Source organism: Scomber scombrus, chromosome 19 (genome assembly GCF_963691925.1).
Source record: "Scomber scombrus chromosome 19, fScoSco1.1, whole genome shotgun sequence".
Classification (NCBI taxonomy): domain Eukaryota; kingdom Metazoa; phylum Chordata; class Actinopteri; order Scombriformes; family Scombridae; genus Scomber; species Scomber scombrus.
Genome location: NC_084988.1, coordinates 14,569,298 through 14,587,844, shown reverse-complemented (window position 1 = coordinate 14,587,844; position 18,547 = coordinate 14,569,298). Strand labels below are relative to the sequence as shown.

The 18,547-nt window shown below is 39.6% G+C and overlaps 3 protein-coding genes across 3 annotated transcripts in view; 1 reads left to right on the top strand and 2 right to left on the bottom strand.

The window, feature by feature from the left end:
• Positions 1-227: 227 nt before the first annotated feature.
• Positions 228-4,098, bottom strand: yy1a (YY1 transcription factor a). The gene is made up of 5 exons (XM_062439920.1): positions 3,513-4,098; positions 2,024-2,174; positions 1,660-1,720; positions 1,317-1,475; positions 228-1,100 (listed from the first exon to the last, which is right to left on the bottom strand). Exons 1-5 carry the CDS (start codon positions 4,009-4,011, stop codon positions 918-920), a joined length of 1,053 nt encoding a protein of 350 aa, XP_062295904.1. The 5' UTR covers positions 4,012-4,098; the 3' UTR covers positions 228-917.
• Positions 4,099-6,166: 2,068 nt separating this feature from the next.
• Positions 6,167-10,363, top strand: degs2 (delta(4)-desaturase, sphingolipid 2). The gene is made up of 3 exons (XM_062440708.1): positions 6,167-6,248; positions 8,949-9,691; positions 10,220-10,363. The coding sequence occupies exons 1-3, from the start codon at positions 6,167-6,169 to the stop codon at positions 10,361-10,363; spliced, it is 969 nt and encodes a 322-aa protein (XP_062296692.1).
• A 2,282-nt stretch (positions 10,364-12,645) lies between these two features.
• evla (Enah/Vasp-like a) overlaps positions 12,646-18,547 on the bottom strand; it is a 33,684-nt gene continuing 27,782 nt past the window's right edge. Inside the window, 8 exon segments of the mRNA XM_062440317.1 lie at positions 12,646-14,162; positions 14,379-14,436; positions 14,566-14,623; positions 15,912-15,972; positions 16,286-16,365; positions 16,655-16,770; positions 16,822-16,833; positions 16,881-17,134. Coding sequence (XP_062296301.1) covers positions 14,125-14,162; positions 14,379-14,436; positions 14,566-14,623; positions 15,912-15,972; positions 16,286-16,365; positions 16,655-16,770; positions 16,822-16,833; positions 16,881-17,134 — 677 coding nt within the window. The 3' untranslated portion in view covers positions 12,646-14,124.

The following is an 18,547-nucleotide window of genomic DNA, read 5'->3' as shown; positions in this document are numbered from 1 at the left end:
CAACCATTAAACATTCATTATTTATCTGCATGTGCTTATTGACTTTTGGGAGAAAATCTACTTAAACCATATTTACATTGTTGAATTGCTCCATTATTCATGGTCTACAGAGCAGCTACACGATTTATCTTATCGATGGCATTACCTGAATAACAATCATAATGTGTATTATGTTTATAATTAGCACAAGTTTCCATTGTGCTGACAAATGACACTTTTTTGTTTTGGGTAGTGCAAGGGGAAAAAAACATTTTAATCGTTGATCACTATTGAAAATCACATGGCTATTATCTACATAATTGGGATATTGCGTTGTACAAAATGAAAATATGCAAAGACCACCCAATTCCCCCGCGAAACACACTCACATGAAGGGGAAAGGGTAAAATGAACTGTGAAATCTCATCATACAGCTACGGGGACTTTCTTACTACATACATGACCACAGAGCTTATGTCGAACAGTGTACAATATGCACACTTGGGGAAGAGTACAAAATTGAAAAGGTGTCATTGCTGAGGATAGATGCAAATTTGACTTATGCAAAAACTTTTTTTATCTGGCTGTGTTAAGGTATAAATAAGTTTGTAGGTGCAGAACCATGAATTCATTAACATCTTCACAAGAAGAAACCGTAAATTGTTCCTTTCAGGTAGCGCCAAAGTAGGGTACGGTAGGAGGCCTGAGGGGGTCGGGGTTCTCACGAGTTTCTTGTTCAAACCTCCATACATATCAGAAAGTCTGTGAAAAAGGTAATTTCTCTGTTTAAACCTTTTTATCTAGAGACAATACAAAGGGGACTTCTTATCTCACAACAAAGCAGGCCACGGGACATTAATTGTCTGTCAAGGAGCGGAGATACAGGTCAGATCCTCCAGTGTATGCTCATGTTGTCGTTCTCCTGGTTCAGGGTTGATTCACTGGTTGTTTTTAGCTTTTGCGTGTGTGAGGATGTGAGACTTCAGGTTGGTTGACTGAGCGAATTTCTTGTTGCAGCCATCAAAGGGGCACACATAGGGGCGGTCTCCAGTGTGAATACGCACATGTGTGCGCAAGTTAAAGTCCAGAGAGAACCGCTTGCCACAGCCCTCAAATGTGCACTGGAGACAAGAGAGAAGGAGTACAGGGTTAAAGCCACTGTGTGTCTCAACCTGGCTCACAGATAAACTGATACTATTCAACAACAGTCATTTAAGATGACAACAGAAAGGCTTGCATATACTGTACCTGCTCTGAAACAAAGCCATGTTCCTATTTCAGTATATACTTCTCTAAAAAGGAAAAAAGTGACATGAAGAGAATAAAAAGGAAACTACCTGGAAAGGTTTCTCTCCTGTGTGTACGAGTTGATGCCTCTTCAGTTTTGAACTCTCTACGAAGGCTTTTCCGCACTCTGCGCAGACATGTACGCGAGGCCCATGGGTGTGCAAGTGCTTTCTCATCGCCGAATTGTCCCTGAACATCTTGGTACATCCCTGAGGAGGAGGGGGGGGAACAGGATGAAGCTAATTACGCAGGGTATAATCACTTAACAGGGCAGTTGTAGAAACTCAAGTCAGCATAAAGTCCTTAAGAGTAAACGTGATGTTTTAACAAAGGTCAAAAATAAGGAGAGGACAGAGTAACTGATTATGATGTAATGCTGTAAACACTACTCACTTTATGTGGACAGGCTATCGTCCTTGGTGCATCGTCTTCTTTTACTTTCCTTGGTTTCATTCTGTCATAAAAATCAAAGTGGTCATATTCTTAGAAACTATAACTGTCAACACTCCTGTCACAGGAAATTACAAAAAAGGTCTACTTTTCATTTGGTTTAACATGTCAGATCAGTTATTTCAGTCAACATCTTGTATTTCACATTAAAAGTTAGTGTTTAATAATTTGCACTGTATTATTTCTCAAACTTTTGCTTTTTTAAAACATTTAGTGAAGCAAGTGCAATGCAATGGAAACTGCTGCATGAATAAACACAATGTTTGCACACTGAATCTGACCCGCCAACATCTGTGTCAACACTTACCGTGCAAACTCTGCCAGCTGTTTGGGGTCTGACAGGTCGATTCCTGGGATGCCTCCTGGAGGAAGCTTCTTCCCCGTCATGTACTCTGAGTAATCCGGAGGCGAGTTTTCACCCGTGATTTGCTCTTCATGGTCTATGTCTTTCTTATCATCTGAATGAGAGAGTCAGATAGTGTGAAAGAGACGTCAATAATTAAAACAGTGCCAGAACATGTGGAAAGAATTGATCACAGACATGTAATGCAACACTTTAATCACACGCCACCTCCCTTTCCTGTTTCATTTAGCTCTTTACTATTATTAATTTATTGCCAAAGGACAAACTGAAGAAAAAAACAGCCCGGCTTTTTGGTCAAAAACAACTAAACAGTATTTATACACCCATACTGTTGACGTAAATGTAGTTATTTGAGGATATTATTTATCAGGGCTTTTACAAATGTATACCATATTACAGAGAAATGATAGCATGAGATGTTTAATATCTAGTCATGTATACACAAATATACCTTTAGTGGTCTCATTATTTGCATATGTGCGCTAACTTTTCAGATATCCAGTAATAATAATTGACAAATATTTAATATTCAGGTTAACAATTGAATTTTATTTTACATTTTAAGCAACTGATGTTAAATTTGTTCATGAAGCAGTCACCTTTTAGACATTAGATTTTACTATTGATTTTATCATCTGTCAATGTATTTTATCATTTATTATAATATACGATTCATTGTTTAACTTGTTTAGGGTCCATGTGTAAACACCATTAGCCTGTATTTATTATGTAAGTATATATTGTACATTTAGGAAAAAACAAACGGGGGGAAAACAATATATTGTATTTTTTAATAAAGATTTTACGTAAATCACTTAGTTATTAAAAGTGCTATAAAAATATCGGGTCGTCTTATTTTAAACCGTGCAGATAATGTTTTGCACCATAATATACATATGAATTGGGGTATACCTCCTGTTTTGCCTTCCATAATTTGATACTAGTGATGCAGCACTAAATTATGTAATGAGTAATTACTTTGGATCACGGGATCCAGTCCGCATTTAAGTGCACATTTTAAACTATTTAAAAAGATACGGTGCGTTCAAAGCCTCAGCAGTGTAAAGTCTGAGGGGTCCTTGAATGCAGCACGGATACCGTTGAACTGAACTGCGCCACAGCGGCCTAGCGGAGCCAGCTGCACTCGCTCCCACTCTCGCCGCCATCTTCGTCGGCCAAATAAACGCCATTTTTTCGGGCCGCCATACTTTCTCGACCGGGGAAATATGGCGGCGCCCATCGACACATAAAACATGGCTTCCCATAAAAACAAAAACATTTCAAATGGAGTTTAAGTGGCTCTTAGTTGGGAAAATAGCTTTAACTTTAGCGGAGGACAAGGGCCCAGCTGGGCCCGGTCACAAGGCACACACGCTGAGAACAAAGCGACGGGCCAGCTTGCAGGAATTCACTCAGTTCAGTCTCAACTTACCCGAAGCCCACATAGTGACAGAAAACTCCCCTTCCAGCGTCTTTATCTGGACTTGTTTCTGTTCCCATTTTCTGCCCATTTCTCCTGCGCTCATATAGCTCTTTTTGCCCGCTTTCTTCCCGCTTCCAGCTCTCTTCATCCGGCCCGTCGACGAGCTTTTCCCCGCAACAGTAACCAGAGTCTGTTCGATGTAGTCCTCCTCCACGGCGGGCACCGGGATGAGGATCTGGTCCTCGAAGCCGTCGTCTGCGTGCAGCTCGGAGTCATCCTCACCCACAACCTCCTCCCTGGTCTGCACCAGAATCACCTCTTGGTGCGGGTGGAGGGAGTTTGCGTCGTCCGCGTCGAGCGGCTGTAAGGCGATCATCGGCTGGTGCTCCCCGTCGTCTCCAACAACTGTAGTCTCGATTGTCTCCACTTCGATTTCGTGCAGCTCCACTATTTCGGCTGGCATTTCAGACCCGTCCGTCTCTATGTACAGGGTGTCCCCCGATGCCATGATGAATTTTGTGTTTCCTCCTACTTAAATTGTATTTTTTTCCCACTCTTGCTTTCGCTCTTCTCTACTCTCTGCCGTCCTCCTCCCTCTCCGACAACAACTCTTCACTGCTCTCGTCGCCACTACGCTCTAGTTATGAAGTATCGCGAGACTTGGACCTAAAAGTCAATTTAAAACATCATATTACTTGCAGCTTGTAATTTTTTTAGTTTCAAGTCTCTCCTCCACTCAATAAATATGTTTTTCTTTTTGTTCTTACTTTTGGATGTTTGCTTTTCACTTTGCAGAATGATGAATGTGCAGAGTTTGACGCTAGAAGGCTGTTAAGCACTTAAGATATATGTTGTATATATGCTGCAATCTTTTTTGTGCCTTGATTCTGTCTTTATGTATTTATGTGTAAAAATATTAAACCGTCCTATTTGTGCCAATATGTCTTTTTAAAAGATATATAGGCAACATTTTATGTATGGTGGTAACCACATTTGGGGGGGGGAAAAGTGTGTTTATGTACATATTTTGTATATATAAATTTATCAGTCATATATCGATATAGCTAGGAATTCTTTTATTCCCTAATATCGTTATCAGCATCAGTCCCAAAATCCAGTATCGGTCGGGCAAATGTTTTTGTGTAAATGTTTTTGCAGCAAATATATTTTATGTATCTTTTATTTGTTTACAGTTTTTCTGTAACTGAGCCTCCCAGCCAAAGTATTTCACATGATTGCCCTTGTATAACCGCAGTGACAAAATACATGTTGAGTCTTACTGGCTCCACAGTACATTTCAAACATGCTGTCAGTTTACAATCCCAACAGAGCTCTCCTCTATGTGCCTAGAGCATTCAAAGTCTGGTGAGATGCCATTCAGCATTTATGCACCTGAAGAAAGGATTAGTTTGCCTACCAATCTTAGACTTGCTCCAACACTGTTAGCAAAGTAAAGACCTACCTTTTTAGTCAAGCATTCTCTCAGATGAACATACTGTGTTTGTACAGCATGTGTGTGTGTGTGTGTATGCATGGCTGTTTCTGTTTATAAGCATATTTATGATGTTTTGTTTTTATTAAAGCATTTGAATTGCTTTTGTATGAGAAGGTGCTACACAGTAAAGTTTTAATTGAATTAACATGTTATAATGATGGTGATGGTGATATTGAACCAAAATATATGTGTGCCACTTATTTATGGGAATAACACTGCCTCATATGACCATAATAATCAGAATATGCAAATGCTTAAAAATATTTAATAAATGAACCACAACTATAAATCTTTACAAACTCAACATCTTTATTTATACTGTGATATGTAATTATTTAAATAGAGCTGCACATAGTGATTATTTTCCTCATCAATTCATTTGCTTATTATTTTCTTGATTAATCATATTAAATATGGGGGAAAAACGTACAGGTGGCATATCTATATTGTTGGCTTTGTCTAATCAACAGTCCAATGATATGAACATTCACAATAATATAAAACAGAAAAAGACAAATATTTCTCACTTTTCAGAAGCTGGGGTCAAGACATGTCTGGCATTTTTGCTTGAAAAATGAATAACTGTTATCAATCATTATGAATTTAAACAAATTAATACTGATTCAAAAGTTTAACAATTCAAATCAATAAGTTTCTGGTTTATTAATGTGGGCACTTTATGGAAGGAATTTATGAATTTGTGGATGAAAATACAACTTTCTGCTATGATGGCACATAAAATACTTAACCTGATATTTAACATTGTGCTACATAGTGAAAAAACCAAAAAGAAATCATAAACATCTGTATGGGATGAAGAGCCTACAGCAAAACGTTGCAAATAAACATTAGAAAAAATCGTGGAAACGTGTTGTCTGCACTGTTGTCTTTTTTTATTGCTACTTATAAACGCCACGATCATAGTAGTTTATTGCACTATCATTACATTTTCTCGTGTGACAATGTGAGCTTTGCATGACGCAGAGCAGCAGGTTGTGTTCAATTCAACAGGTGCACAGCCAGCGCTCTCTGTACCTGTTCCCTCCTTTGGGGAGGGGCCTCTGTGATCATACCTTCAGCATGCAGCCTTAAACCTGTGTGGAGTGGGTGTGGAGTCTTGATGACACAAATAACGCCACAGTTGCCCCTGACACGCTGCGGGATAGACATGGGAAAAACAGGTGGAAGAGGCGACTTTGAATGGGTTTACAATGACCAGCCGCACACTTCAAGAAGAAAAGAAATACTGGGTAAGAATCCTGTAATGGGATAATAATATCTGTCACCACCGAGAGATCTGCTGAGTGTCTGGTTTGTCTTTTTGATAATTTTATGCGTGAGTTTTCTTAGCCTGGTTATAAAATCATAGCCGGTTAAACCTGTTTACTAGCTGTTGCTTAACGAGCTATCAGTCAACAATGGATGCAGGGGAAGGGCCCTATAGAAACGACCTGTTGATAAAGTCAAACATTTTCGAGTAATTCACCTTTGGGCGTCAAGCAGAAGTAGAAATATTCTGTTAAAATTATTTTAAATTACACATTTTGAAAGTCACGATATTAATTTGGAATTCAGTGTATATGGATGTCAAATATGAAATGACAGCTGTATTTACTTTAAACGTTGGACTCTTGTCTTAAAAAGCCAACCACATTCATGGCTGTTTATCACATTGGCTCCTCTCACAGGTGAGTCAAACTATTTATTTACTTATTTATTTATTTGTAAGCAGAAGACACTTCTTAGAAAGTCAGAAAAGTGACACATGATTAAAAACGCCCCTCCTTTCCCTCCTCCTCCTCCTCCTTCCAGGTCAAAAGGCATACTGTTAAAGTGTAGATACTCAGATAGGTAAGAAAGGTGTGGACAGGTTTTAGTATCAGTCAAGTGACTATTTAGTACCAGCAGGTTACTTAAGAAATTTACAAAAGAGAGGTGTGGGGGGGGGGGGGGGGGGCTCTCTTTTTATGTAAACGTATCCACCTCTATCATCTTTTTCTCTGACCTGCGAGACAATAACAGCATATTGATAGCAGGTTGCATTTCATAATGCCTCCGGGCTTGCTCAGTAACAAAACGCATTCCCCGCTCATGATAAACACACGTACAATGCCCAGCATGAAGTAAGAAGAAAGGCTTTGTGGGAGTCAGAGAATACCATTTATTCTATCGAACTGCTATCATTAGGTGATGCAATACAAACGAATACTTGTCTTAACTGTGTATTGAATACACAATCCAAGGTATAATTTGTGATTTTTCATGTAATTCGATTTTTAAAACAGTTTATATCTAAACCTGATAATGTATATTTGATCCTGGCTTTGTCCATTGGTTGCATGGTTGCTCTGGTGTGAAGGAAACATCCAGAAGGTGTTGGGTTGTTTGACTCTATTGACCTTTGAATTATTAAGATGTTCTGTTTAATTATCCTCTGCCATGCCCTGAGCGAGGAGGCAGAGTGATGTCAGTGTCAGAGGTTACTGAACATAATTTTATTTTACATAATCATGTTTAACGGACAGGTGGTTTTATGATCTGAATGGCTTGGTTGTTGGGCATGCATGCAAGTGTAGGCTGATATTTGATCATTTTTAGCAGTTCTACAAAAAGTTTGAACAATGCACAATTTAATCTTTTCTTTGACTTGTCACATCATTTTTAGTTATACAAGTATCTGCAGGTGAACAAAATTACATGTCTATCTAATATGGTGAAGCTGCAGTCCAGTGATGGTGGTACATGGCGCTCGGCTCTGTAGCTTTGAAAAGCCTCAGCCCTTTCTTTTATGATGTCTGGTTATTGATTTAACTTTATGCCCTGCGGGTGGGATACAATATGAACAAGTTAAGATGTATAGCCTATAAACAGAAGGGAAAGGGGTCATGAGAAATGAGTTCAAGTCATAAAGCGGGTTAAAACCCTTTAGCTTGGAACTGTGTGTTGACAAATTATCTTTTAAAATGCAGACTGTATGGGAGCAGTGGGGAATTCTTCTTAGCTAAACATTAACTAAATAGATAGGGTTTGGTCAGTAGAGCATTGGAGGGGAGACCTAGTGCACAATGTGGAAATGCCACTGAATCCAGTCTCTGTTGTCCTTAATCTTTTAGTTACCTCAGTGAGCCCAGTTTGCATAGAGCCATTACACAATTGAGCTGAAAACAAAGAAGCAGGCCAGATTTGCATGCGCCATCACCTGATGAGTATCTTTCATCTAGTGCATGCTGGGCTATCCTTTAGCAGGACTTAGTTTATACTGGGATCGGCTCCTCACCCCGAAGTTTAGATCCCCAGACGAGCCTTTCCTAACATCTTAGTTTTAAATCTTTTACTCCTACATATTAAGGCGTGACCAGTTCAACATATCAGAACCTGGGCGTTAAAATTAGTGGATTATGTCATGAAGGTCTTATGAACTAAACTTTATTGCAACAGTGCGTGTTTTTCAACCACTCCCTTGTATCGCTCCATGTTTCATGCCCCTCAGCAAAACAACACCTCTGCCAATTAAAAATGACTTTTGTCTGAAAAGTCTTCCCAGGAGAAGGGCTGGTACCATACAGCATGCTATATTGTGTTTGTCTGCACAGCATCATCTCACAGTATGACAGGGTGATAAATTGAGACCAAAGTTTTGAAATTGTCAATGATGAAGAAAATTTAAATCTTAAATTGGGGTGACAATGAATTAGACTCTTTGAATTACATAATTTCTTTTCTATATATTGTCCAGAAATGTTTAAAAAATTGAACCAATCTTTTCATTTTGTCTTTCTCCTTCCTCATCACCACCATTATTTCACTTTCCTTTTTTCATTTTGTTGTCTTTGTGGTCTTGTGTTTTCCCCCAAACCCTTTCATCCTCTGCTACTTTTGATACTTCATTTATTTCCTACGACCTACTCATGTTTCTTTCCATCTCTCTTTCTACATGCCTCTCTCCTCAGCCAAATATCCAGAGATCAAGTCCCTGATGGGTCCAGACCCCCAGCTGAAGTGGGTGGTATCAGGCATGGTCCTGACCCAGCTCTTGGCCTGCTACCTAGTTCACAACCTCTCCTGGAAGTGGATCTTCTTCTGGGCTTATGCCTTCGGTGGCTGCATTAACCACTCCTTGACCCTGGCTATCCACGACATTTCTCACAACGTGGCCTTTGGTAACAAGCTGGCAAAGTGGAACCGCTGGTTTGCCATGTGGGCCAACCTGCCCATCGGGCTGCCATACTCTGCCTCCTTCAAGAAGTACCACGTCGACCATCATCGGTATTTGGGAGGCGACCAGCTGGATGTCGACATCCCTACAGACTTAGAAGGGTGGTTCTTCTGCACCCCAGCCAGGAAGGTCCTCTGGCTCTTCCTCCAGCCCCTTTTCTATGCCCTGCGCCCCTTGGTGGTCAATCCCAAACCAGTGTCTCTACTGGAGATCCAGAATGCAGTTGTTCAGCTCACAGTAGACTTCATTATTTTCTATCTATGGGGGCTGAAGCCCATCGTTTACCTAATTGCAGGATCTATCCTGTGTATGGGACTGCATCCTATCTCTGGACATTTCATAGCCGAGCATTACATGTTTCTGAAGGGACACGAGACATATTCTTACTATGGATCACTGAACTGGATCACCTTCAATGTTGGGTATCATATGGAGCACCATGACTTCCCAAGCATACCTGGCAGTAAACTACCTCAGGTGAGATTGTGACACTGTGATAAATCATGCCTATTTTACAGGGAAACTCTGGAGTCGTGTTTCTCCAAGACTATTAGGTTATGAATAAGAACAGTTACAATATTAACATCACTGCCAGGTGTGTGCAAATAAGGTGGGCCTTTCCTGTCTTTCAGAGTCTAAACAAAAAGGTATCGGCAAATGCTGCTTGTCAGATTTTTTTCGCATCAAATGCAAATATTTAGCAGATGAAAGGACAGGTTTTGTAACTGATTAATTGCTGCCTTTGTAGCAACACTAAAACATAAAGTGATCGGTTTCAAAAGGAGATACCTGCCTTTCGACAAAGTTTACTCATTACAACTAATCATGTGTATTGGTTAGTTTATGAGCCCATTTTTGGTATTAATTTTTAGGCAGAATACTTTGTTTTTGAACTATCAAATGATAGCCATGCATACCATTCAATGCGTTGTCCCGTTCCACTCTCCAGTCTGTCAAGGCGTCTAAGCTCTCATTCTCACATGTGATGTTTTTTTTTTTTGCCAGGTGAAGCAAATTGCTGCAGAGTATTATGACTCCCTGCCTCAGCACACCTCCTGGACCCGGGTATTATGGGATTTTGTGTTTGACGACAGCATCGGCCCCTATGCCAGAATCAAACGGGAGTACAAGCTACGCAAGCAGGAATAGATTTGTGACTGTGTTTCACCCAAAACAGGAACGTGAATTTGAGTCATAAAAATCTATGGACCACTATTAAGTGTCATTATAGTCTCTAGTTTGAATGTTTTTTCCCCGTGTAGTGTGTGATTGTTACTGTAAGGAGAATGTGTAACATTTTGGACATCCTCATCTTAAATCAGTCCTGTACTTAAGTAACAATGTGGCAAATTAATGTGTAAATTTGATTTACAAGTGTACACAGTTCATTAAAATGGGCAGAGATGGTTGGTAGGAGACAACAAACAATAGTAATTAACAGAAAGAAAACAGACACATTCTCATGAGGTTTTCCAGAGACGTGATTGGTTTCCATTTCCTGGCTTCAAGCATTACATCAGGCCTCTTAAGAATTTCTCAACGTGATAATTAAGGCACATAAAGCCTCTGATTGCTTAATACAAATTCACATCATGCAGAACAGTGCTGAGGTGGAAAATGAGCATTGAAACTTACCTGTCAGTAAGAAGAGCCTTTTCTTCAGTGACGCCTCATTCTGCTTGTTCACAGCTCCGTCTTCCTGTGAACTGTGTAAACCTTTTGATTACGTCGACAGGGAGTGGACAAAGTAAAAGCTTATAATGTCAAAAAGTGAGTTGTTTTGAAAATTTCAGTTCTTTTTTTGTTGTTGTTGATGGTCATTTTGGAGATTGCATTTTTCATGTGTTGCTCCTCAAAAATCCCATAAAGTGTTACGTTTGTGAGGGTCTTCTTGTGACCACTGATCCTCATGCTCATGCAGTTTTCCTACTTTTGGCTTATGTTTTCATGAATTTTTAAATCACTGATGAACCAGCAATTTAAGCTGCAACTCTTACCAAGTTCACCTACACTCGTCAGCCACTTAATTAAGAACACCTGTGCAGTCTAATGAAGTCCAATAAAAAGGCTATGCCATAAATTCTACTTTCAGTTTTTGTTGACATTGTCAGCAAGATGACAATTATAATTTATAAGAGTGCATTATATTGAATGGTGCTCCTAATATTTTTTCCACTCTATAAACATACATGAGGGGGAAAAATATTTGGAACACCACCCAATATAATTCATAAGGCTCATAAAAGTAGAGTTTATGGCAGAGCTGTTGTATTGAATTTAATTAAATTTCACAGGTGTCCCTCATAAAGTGGCCGGTAAGTGGATGTACCAATTTTACAAAAATGAAACCTGCTGGGATGAGTACCCATCACCATGTTCATGCTATTACCCATGGTAACATAGGAAAAATGCACTACAGTGGTAGAAATAGGCCATACTACCTAAATTGCTTGTCCAGCACAAGATATACAATTTAATGTAATAATTTGAGGAGCAAAACCTTAAGAAAACTTTTGCAAAGAGAAGCAGTAGTTCCTCACCAACGTGCTAATGACACCACCACAAACTACAGAGAATCACCACTTATTTAAAAAGAGATGTGAGAATAATCAAATTAGTACTACTGGATACTATATTGTATTGAATTTTGTGTCGTAAGGATTATCTTGTCTATTTAAATCACTGTACTATATACAAAAGTAAAATATCTTTATAAGAAGAAACTGGTAAAAGAAGTTTGCTGTCATTTGTTATTTCCTGTTTGCAGTAACCAGGTGTCTCATTCTCAAGTGACCCTTCTTTAATTTAAACATATTTTAAAATATGCCCTGAAGGTGAAAACCATTGTACTTTATATATATATATATATATACACATACTGTGTATACCAAAACACACACACGCACGCACGCACACACACACACACACACACACACACACACACACACACACACACACACACACACACACACACACAAAATTCTTCACTTTAAAACCAAGACATGACCCTTAAATTGCCCACTGAAGTTGTGAGGACCGACCAAAATGTCCTCACAACGCTAGTTTTCAACTTAACCACATATAGACACACCAGACCATGGTCACTTTTGGGGACATTACATGGACTTACAATTACTTTCCTGGAGACTTACTATGACCATCATCACTACTTGTCTAAACTTTAATTACTGACCTAAAAATCTGCTTTTTCCCAATTGGGGACAAAGCTTTTGTCTCCAATTGGACTATCTGTCCCAAATTAGTCCTGTCTGAAATTTGTCCACAAAACTAGCCTATGACACACACACACACACACACACACACACACACACACACACACACACACACACACACACACACACACACACACACACACACACATACACAGAACAGAACAGGATACTGCGTAGATGGTTGACACATCTGTCGGTTTTGTTTGAATGAATTTACTTCCAGCTTTGAAATCAGAACGTAGTTGAGAGCGAACAGAGTGGATAGAATGCAACAACCGATATTCAACCAAATCCTTCCTGCAAAGACACATTTAGCTACCATCACATAGGCCTACTGTACCATTCACTTTCTGCACATTCTTATCTAGGTAAATTTTGCATATTGTCAGAACAACCCTCTTATTTTATTTTTTTCACATTGCTACCATTATCAAGTTCAACATGTCATATATAAAGAGGGAAATCTTCATGGAAACAAACCACTATAATAAATGTACCACCATTTGTGTGTTTTTTTAAAAATTACTTCTCAAACCAAATGAAAAACTAATTTATAGCGGTGGGGTTTCATGCATACTCAGGAGGTTCACAAAGTATAGGGTGACTAATAGATAGTACTACATTGTTTTATATCTAGGTAAAACCAGGTGGCACATTTACAGTTATCGGCCTGTTTTGTGAATGATCCCCAAGTTTTGAATTATCTCACACATCTGAACAGGTAGAGAGAAACCTTTACCTCGGTCACACTGGAGTAGTAGAGCAGACTGTTATTTTTTATGTTATTGACTTCATTGATTAATTGCCAAAAAATTGATTGCTCATTTGTAATGCGTTACGCCTTGGATGTGGAGGAAAAGGGGTAATTTCAAAGGCTAATTGTGATTCAAACATTACAGTTTTTCCAACATCTCTGGAGAGAAATGGTTAGACACACAACACTAGTATGAACAAGGTCATAAAAAGCTGTTTCTTTTTTAAAATATGCCAGTTGGGGGCAGGTGTATCTGCAGCACCATTTTGCCCGTATTGTGCTTGTTGTCATTAAATAGTTAGGGATAAACTAAACTAAATAAAAACAAGATAATAGAAAATATAAAAGGCTGACATAAATGGTGTGCAAGTTTCCTTTTTTCCTTCTATAATATCAATAAAATACTCATTGTCATCAACAGCATCATCATTATCACCACAGGTTTTTTTAAATAATAAAACAGTAAAAACTTAGAAAACAAAAATATTTTCTCCTCAAGACTTGGACTGAACAGAGAACAAAGAGTTGCAACACCGGGCTGACTGAGTCTATAGGTGCACAGAGAGGACCACAACACCAAACTCAGCACGAATGTTCATCCATCCCTCAATTAATCTTTTACGTATCTTTTTCATCCTCTGTTGAGTTCATCAGTCCTTTAATCTTTCTTTAATCCAAACATCTGTTCCTTCTGCTTCCTCTTACTCATTAATCCCTTCTCTCTTATCTCGGTTTCTTTCTTCCATGTTTTGCTGTCCAGCAGACTCAAATGTTGGCACAACATCTCTGCAACTTGCATCATGGCAACGTGAGGTCACAGAAACATTGAGAGAACATTCCTCGGTCCTCGTGTCTGTGCATCTGCGTGTCCATCCTCCTCCTGCTCCTCCTCTTGCTCTCCTCCTACTGTTGCTCGGATGAGATTAGGATGTACTGATTCTGCCGATTTCTTGTCTGATGGCTGTGAGAAAAAAGCGAGGCATTTTAGAGAGTGACACGACAAGGTTGATATGAATTATTAATAACCTCAACAAGCTTTTTTCATGTTTGGGTTCAAGTCAAAACAGTTTCATTGTCAGTGAGTTGTAAAATCCAGAGTGTGGGAAAGAATAAAGATTAACAAGTGCTTTGCACCACTGGATACTGCAATGACCTTTAAAACCACTGCATTGCTTACCATTAATGATTTCGTCTTTCACCTTATGCAACTCGCGTACGACCTCGTCCAAAATTTCCTGCAACACAAGACCTGCTTGTGAGATTCTTTTCAACAAGGAAGGGTGTACAAAATCATTTGCACAGTGTGAAACCCATGAAAACATGTCTATAATAAAACAATTAACACAATGGAGAAATAAACCAACCTGTTTCATCCTGTCAAATTCTGTGTCTGCTTCACTAGTGCTACCAACGGGTCTGACCCTGCAACACAAAAGAATGAACTAATGAGTATAAAAGCAGCCAAGCCCTTTTTCAGCAGATTAGCATTAGCAGAGTATAACAGACAACACATTTAAGGGATATGGTAAATGGTAAATGGACTGTGCTTATATAGCTCTCTTCTAGTCTTTTGACCACTCAAAGCACTTTTTACACTACATGTCACCTTCTTCCATTCACACACACATTCATACGCTGATGGCAGGGGTTACCATGCAGGGTGCCAACCTGCTGATCAGAGGGAAACATTCACACACGCATTCATACACCGTTGCCCCAGCCATCTGAAGCAATTTGGGGTTGAGTATCTTGCCCAAGGACACATCGACATGTGGACTGGAGGAGCTGGGAATTGAACTGCTGATCTTTCAATTAGTGGACGATTAACTCTACTGCCTGAGCCACAGCTGCCCCATATAAGTATTGTTAAAAGTATTTTTTTTGTAGAACATTACAACATTTTAGATTCTTTCTCTGTCTTAGTTCCTGCAGTACAAATGATCAGATTTATGCTGAAATCCTTGTGGTTAATGCTAATCTATAGCCGTTTTCATACATGAACTCCAGACAATGTCTGGAGAATCACATCTGGGCATTTTTCCAAGGTGACCTTTCGCACATGTAGCGCACAGCAGGAGATTGTCTGTATTAGATATGTTGTAGCCCCACTGGATATACTCTGTTTGGTTTAGGCAAAGGGTGGTGCCTGGGTAGATAGCACAGGAGGCAGGACCTGACGGCTATTTGTAATTCAGTGTGGTTAAGCTTCTCACCAGATATAAAAAAAACTTTTATTTTACAAGAAATCACAGGATGTCCTCTCCCCCGTTAGCACCCCGTTCAGGCGTTTATCCAGCACCAGTCACATGTAAAACAGGATGAGAGGGGAGCTGAATGCTGGAAGTCAAAGACGTACTTAGGTTTATGTTCTGCTTGTTCAACAGCTGTTTGATAAATTACTCATACCTCCCTCACTGCCGGATTTTGTTGCACTTAAGATAGAGAGCAGTTGTAGCCCTCTTGATGTCTGTGAATTCTCTGGAAAATGACCTGCTTTATTTATACATGAGCTCAATTGGACATTACACGGACTTGGGAGCTAGCTACGTAAAGTGTGTTTAATTTCCAGTCTGACTGATTCATATATTTGCATTCTCATATACAGCTCCTCTGGGTAATGTTCTCAAAAATGTTAGAGTTGCAGTGCATGTGTGAAAGGAGCTTATTTCATATTCAGACCCTTCACTCCCCTCCCCTCTTATCTACAGACCTGGACACCAGTGAGGACTTTTCTGTAGAGTTGGATCGCTCCCATGGCTTCTTCACAGCATCTAACAAGCAGGAAAGAATGAATTATGTAAAGTCAAACAACCCCACAGATACAAGGATATAAAAACTTGTAGTTTTAAGTAAGTAATGCACAATCGAACAGTTAAGGCTATTCTTTCTGTACCTGTCGAGTTCTGCTGCCCCCGACCACCAGAATCGTCCTACAGGGGAGAGAGAGAGAGAGAGAGAGAGAGAGAGAGAGAGAGAGAGAGAGAGAGAGAGAGAGAGAGAGAGAGAGAGAGAGAGAGAATTCAAAATAGTCATTCAGAAACAAACTGCTAATGATGCCTCAAGTGATTAATACTAAATAAATACTAGAATTGGTGACATTTGGTCACACAGACAAATATCATGGCTCAAGACTTACTTCATCAGGTTTCTCTGAAGCTTTCCGTCTATGAGAGATGAGAGAAATTAGGGACTTAAGCAAATAGTACGATACACATGCAGATAATTCAGTAGCTTTTATGGTAAGATTGTAATGTGGATAAAATACGGTTTCAAAAGAGCTTATTTCCTTTTTGAGATAAACATTTACAGTAAGGAAAGGTGAACCAGGAAGACTAAAATGGAAATGTTGACCTAACATATAACAGATTGGCTTACAGAACATGTACTTTCTTTGCATAATTCATTTGAGGGAAAGGTAAAAGGTGGGTGTGTGTGTTTGTGTAGCTGTTCTACCTGCGAGCTAGTAAGGCATTCATCTCCTGCATCAGTCCCTCCCCGCCACCACCACTGCCACCACTAGACCGGTTAGAGTCACTTTTGCCACTTGATCCGGGCGGACTGCTTTCATCCTGAATAACAGAAGGTAAAATGGACTTCACTTGATTTCCCTGTAAAACGACACCATTAACAGGCTCCAACAAAAAACTCTTTAGAAAACACCTTAGCCAGGGAAGCTCACCCTATGAACTTTACGTAGTTTGGCTCCAGCCAACGCTGCAGCCAGTCCTGAGGGTTGGAGCTGGACCCCAGGTGGCCCCCCAGGAGGTCCTCCACCAGTAGGCAGTGGAGGGGGCATGGGTGGGGGCACTGCCATTGGGGGCGGTGGACCAGGCGGTGGTGGCGGGGCTGGAGGACCAGCCATGGGTGGCGGGATCGCCGCTGGAGGAGGCGCCACAGAGAGCATAGCTGGGTGACCTGCAGAGACAGGGGGACCTGGCAGGGGCAAAATTAGAGACTGGTTAATGGGAGTCTCAGCTGACTGACCTTTATGCCCCTTGGAAGGTTGACTGAAGACAGTCCCAGAAATGATAAGCTACACCTATTAACTGATTAGTACATGGCTGCTTGCCTTTGGGGAGTGCTAGTGAAGTAAAGTGGAAATAGATGGCAGTGTGATTAGAGGTGTTTGGAGTGAAGTGACATTTGTTGTTTGGTAAACTGTGACAGCTATTAGTTTTATTTCATTTCAGCACAGTGAAGAAATTACCTTGAATTTAGCTTGCAATAGTCATCCATTACAGTATTGTTTTTACTATAAAATATTTCTTTATTTGGCAAAGTTTCATCATCCCATGGTAACACAGTTGCAAACAAGGACAGTTTTGACTCTACCTTGGTAGTTCAGTAAGTGCTTGTGGGAAACTCAAATATTCAAGACAAACTGTTTCAGTCTGTGTCTTTTCTTCAGTATCTATGTTTGCAACACAACTGGTGAAAGTGACAGTGGCAGCAAAATAAAACTATAAAAATACTCCTTGAATGCTTCACCAAGAAGAGCTATCAAAACAGTCACTGCCTGCTAACTGCTTTATTATGTGAATGATTGAGGAAGAGAGATAAAGGTGTTGCAAAATGTATGTTATAATTTGGAAAATGTACAGAATGCATTGAATTCATAGCAGAATTTAAGCTTTAATTTGAGCGGTGTGCGAACTATAACATGACTTTCCGAAGAGCTCGATGTTTTTTAATTGGGAGGAGGTTGGTAAACTTTCATGTTATCATCCTTGTTTTCTTTTTGACAGATCTGTATCCTGGGAGAGTCTGAGTGGGACTAAGACATTTTGTTTTTTTACTGATCTTTGAGTTAAAGTGTCTTAAGTTTATGATTTAGTGACGCCATGCATGCCGGTATCTTTATTTAAGTGAACTAGCAATAAATCACCCTCATGCATGAATCATACATCAATAATAGCCAAATTTTGTGCATGATCCATGATGATGAAAATAAAGAAAAATAGAAATAAAAATAGCATATTGTTAATATTTAAAAAAAAAATTGACAAATCATATCTTATTAAGAGGAGTCAAGTTCCCCGTGGCTCCCCTGTAGTTTGCACCCGGAATTTGAGGTTAACATCCATGTCTAATGAAGAGTGTTGAAGCTCTAAACTCATTTTTGGTATGTTGAGGATTAGCACAGTTGTAAATAATAATAGAGTTCCATTTAACTGCTTCAGTTTCAGGGTCCTGGTTTTGTGTTGGCTCACTGTCATGGCTTTGTTTTAAACCTAAATAGAAAAGAACCATCATTAATGTCATTAGCAACAACTGCTTTTTTTGAGTTCTTTTTATTTTCACATTGCACTGTCACACAGCCACACAGATCTTTTCAATCACTCTGGC

Coding starts and splice junctions, on each gene's coding strand:
- yy1a (XM_062439920.1), bottom strand. CDS start 4,011: ATGGCATCGGGGGACACCCTGTACATAGAGACGGACGGGTCTGAAATG. Junction 1,721..2,023: donor CAGCTGGCAGAGTTTGCACG/GTAAGTGTTGAC, acceptor TTTTTATGACAG/AATGAAACCAAGGAAAGTAA. Junction 1,101..1,316: donor CAGGAGAGAAACCTTTCCAG/GTAGTTTCCTTT, acceptor TCTTGTCTCCAG/TGCACATTTGAGGGCTGTGG.
- degs2 (XM_062440708.1), top strand. CDS start 6,167: ATGGGAAAAACAGGTGGAAGAGGCGACTTTGAATGGGTTTACAATGAC. Junction 6,249..8,948: donor AAGAAGAAAAGAAATACTGG/GTAAGAATCCTG, acceptor CTCTCTCCTCAG/CCAAATATCCAGAGATCAAG. Junction 9,692..10,219: donor CTGGCAGTAAACTACCTCAG/GTGAGATTGTGA, acceptor TTTTTTTGCCAG/GTGAAGCAAATTGCTGCAGA.